We start from the raw sequence: 2836 nt of genomic DNA, 5'->3' as shown, positions 1-2836 counted from the left end.
CCCCCTAACGCCCTTTTCCTTCCCATTTTCGCTTTTTTGGAAAAAATGGAAAAAGGAGTTGAAGTTTGTATGGGAAATCAGTAAAAAAAGCAGATTGTATAAAAGATGCCCCCAGATACGTATTTCAGGATTTCCAATAGTAAATCACCCCCAACCCTTTAAATTAGGGGCTGGAAGATTGTCATAAGCGACTTACAAAAAGAAGTGTAATCCCTTTAAAAATATTATCATGTAAAATTTTGCCAAGACCAAACCATAAGGCTCGCACTGTCAAAAAGTTATCAGATCTCTTGTAAAGCCAAGCTGTAGAGTTTGTGAAGTTAAGTAATAAGTGCTACAAGAAGTATTCTGTCGTAAATTTCTAGAAACTCCAGTGACTTGTCAAAGTCCTACCTATATTATCTGTTAGAAGACATATGACAGACCAAGAAAAAGGAAGTGCAGTACGAGTCAAGGCTTCACGTGTGATGGTGATTGGCTTTGAAATTTTTTGACAAAAAATTACTCTCGGACAAAATTTAAACATAGATCACGAGTTATTTACCACAGAGAAGTTCATGTTTTACATGCTCAGTGATAGTAAATATCATCTAGTTTAAGTATATAACATTCAATAAGTGATACTAATGTACAGTTTTAGTAGGAATTTTCATTATACTCAAAAATAGATTCTAGACAGGGCACGGGAGTAGTAACTTGAGCCTTTAAGTATTTTTAAGTGTGCCCTAAAAACAAATGATTCAGTGAATTCATGTTGAACCCGGTGTGGAAGTGTCTTCTTTATGAAAAAAAAAATGGTACTGGTGAAAATGACCCAGCAGCTGAAAAGTAGAAAAAGAGAGGAGCAATTTTATAATTTAACAACTGATTAACATTACATATTTTGTGGGAGTTTATATTGCGGGTTCTTCCAGATCATAAGTATGCTGACACCGCCATCCTCGAAGGTCACGTCGTGCTTGCGGCCAAGTTCCTGTAAGTCCACCTCCAAGACAGTCTCCCAGTTGTCTTTCTCAGCAGCCTTCTGAGTAGCGATGCAGGTCATGAGAGCACCGGTAGCAGGAACATTGTTTGTCACGCAAGCCAGACATCTATGAGGGATTAATATACGATATTACAATTACTTAATAAAATTATAACCATTTATTAACACCTGATCGATGCTAAAGTGCAAAATAATATTAACTAGAAAACGAATGTTTTGTGTAATGGTATTGATACATAATTGGCACTGTCTTTCAATTCCCAAACACTGATTAATAGTATCTCAATATTAGTATAAGTTTTTACAGTGCTGGTAGCCTAGCAATAAGAAGTGCATCTTTCAAATATTAAGTCTTGGTTAGGGTTCCAAACCATGCTTGTACCAATAAGTTTTTTAGTTTAATAGGTATTAAACATTATGTAATATTATCGACTGCCTTACGGTGAAGGAAAACATCGTGAAGAATCATTCCATTAATGCCTAGACTAGAAAGTCAAAGGGCAGTAGGTGAAGTAATTAACAGTTCATGTGCCATTTTTTGGATCAGGTTGCCCCCGCTCTTTTAAGATATAAATGAAAGGGTTTTGAAACTTACCTGGTCTTCAGAAATTCCCTCGCAATTCCCAATTGTCTGAATTCGGGGTGGACAACTATGCCTCTGTCATCATAAAAATTGGAAATGTGTAGCTCCTCCATTCGATTATGCGTATTTGACGTTACCGCCAGCAATTTAAATAAATTCTGCATCTCGTCCGATTTGAACTGAAATATAAAAATATATAATAACGAATACCAGGGGTAAAGCATACGGCTACCAAACTGGAGGTTAAGGTTATGAGTTGGAATCCCAGCTCGAACAAAAAAAAACAGAACTCAAGAACCTACGAAATATTATATACTTACTAATTGCTTTTCGGTGAAGGAAAACATCGCGAAAAAGTGTGTGTGAAGTTCCCAGCAACCCACTGTGCTGTTTAAGGTGCTAGCGTCGAGATATAGTTCAAAAAATCTAAATTTCTTCATATGTGTTTCTCTATCGACCCAATTCGTTCTTGCATATTCGAGCGATGGAGGGGCAGTAAAGAAATTCGATTTTCATTTTTCGCGAAATGAACTTCTTGTATAATTAGATGAAGTCGGTGTCGAGCGAGTAGTTGAATATTTACAGGCTGAACAATTGGATTTTTATCTTTACCTTTATTTCTTCAAATGGTTCTGGTCCTGTTGTAATTAACTCTACAGAGGAGGCACCAAATATTTGGCCAACTTCGTCATCGTCTCTATTTTCACAACATATTTGATGAAAGAAAGCACCAGGATCCTTCATCACTTTAGTCACTAACACTCGACATTCTGCTACCGCTCGGGGATTCCGAGCGACACCTAAACAAAAAAATAAGTATTTTTGACAATCGGCTTACTAGATTAATATGTATATACATAAATCACAATTAATGATCAAATTTAAACTGTCGTGGGGCATACTGACCTAACTAAATTTTATGGTTTAAATTCACGTGTTTTAGTCACTCGCGCGACATGTTTCGGAGAGCCTAGGTCTCATTTGTCAACCACTAACAGTAACACACCATCACCTATGCCCGCCAACAACGACAGCGCAAGACCTCCCCCAACCGGTTCCCTCAACGCAGCGTGCCACGCGGCGCGTAGCAGTACGCGAAGCACGGCTGTCGTTAACGATGCTCGCTTTGTTAGTGCTTGAGAAAGGAGACCAAGGCTCTCCGAAACATGTCGCGCAAGTGACTAAAAACAATTAAGCTTGAACCTTAAAATTAATAAGAAGTGGACGCTCCGGGGTGAACGCTCCATTAAATGTGTGGTATTTGGATG

At 38.0% G+C, this 2836-nt stretch overlaps 1 protein-coding gene across 1 annotated transcript; it reads right to left on the bottom strand.

The window, feature by feature from the left end:
• Positions 1-837: 837 nt before the first annotated feature.
• Positions 838-2312, bottom strand: LOC133521934 (uncharacterized). The gene is made up of 3 exons (XM_061857068.1): positions 2181-2312; positions 1581-1747; positions 838-1091 (listed from the first exon to the last, which is right to left on the bottom strand). The coding sequence occupies exons 1-3, from the start codon at positions 2310-2312 to the stop codon at positions 875-877; spliced, it is 516 nt and encodes a 171-aa protein (XP_061713052.1). The 3' UTR covers positions 838-874.
• Between the last annotated feature and the right edge of the window lie 524 nt (positions 2313-2836).

Source organism: Cydia pomonella, chromosome 10 (genome assembly GCF_033807575.1).
Source record: "Cydia pomonella isolate Wapato2018A chromosome 10, ilCydPomo1, whole genome shotgun sequence".
NCBI lineage: Eukaryota > Metazoa > Arthropoda > Insecta > Lepidoptera > Tortricidae > Cydia > Cydia pomonella.
Note: the sequence above shows the minus strand (reverse complement) of the source record. Positions and strands in the feature narration are given on the sequence as shown.

Coding starts and splice junctions, on each gene's coding strand:
- LOC133521934 (XM_061857068.1), bottom strand. CDS start 2,312: ATGAAGGATCCTGGTGCTTTCTTTCATCAAATATGTTGTGAAAATAGA. Junction 1,748..2,180: donor AACCATTTGAAGAAATAAAG/GTAAAGATAAAA, acceptor TTTATATTTCAG/TTCAAATCGGACGAGATGCA. Junction 1,092..1,580: donor AGGGAATTTCTGAAGACCAG/GTAAGTTTCAAA, acceptor AATCCCTCATAG/ATGTCTGGCTTGCGTGACAA.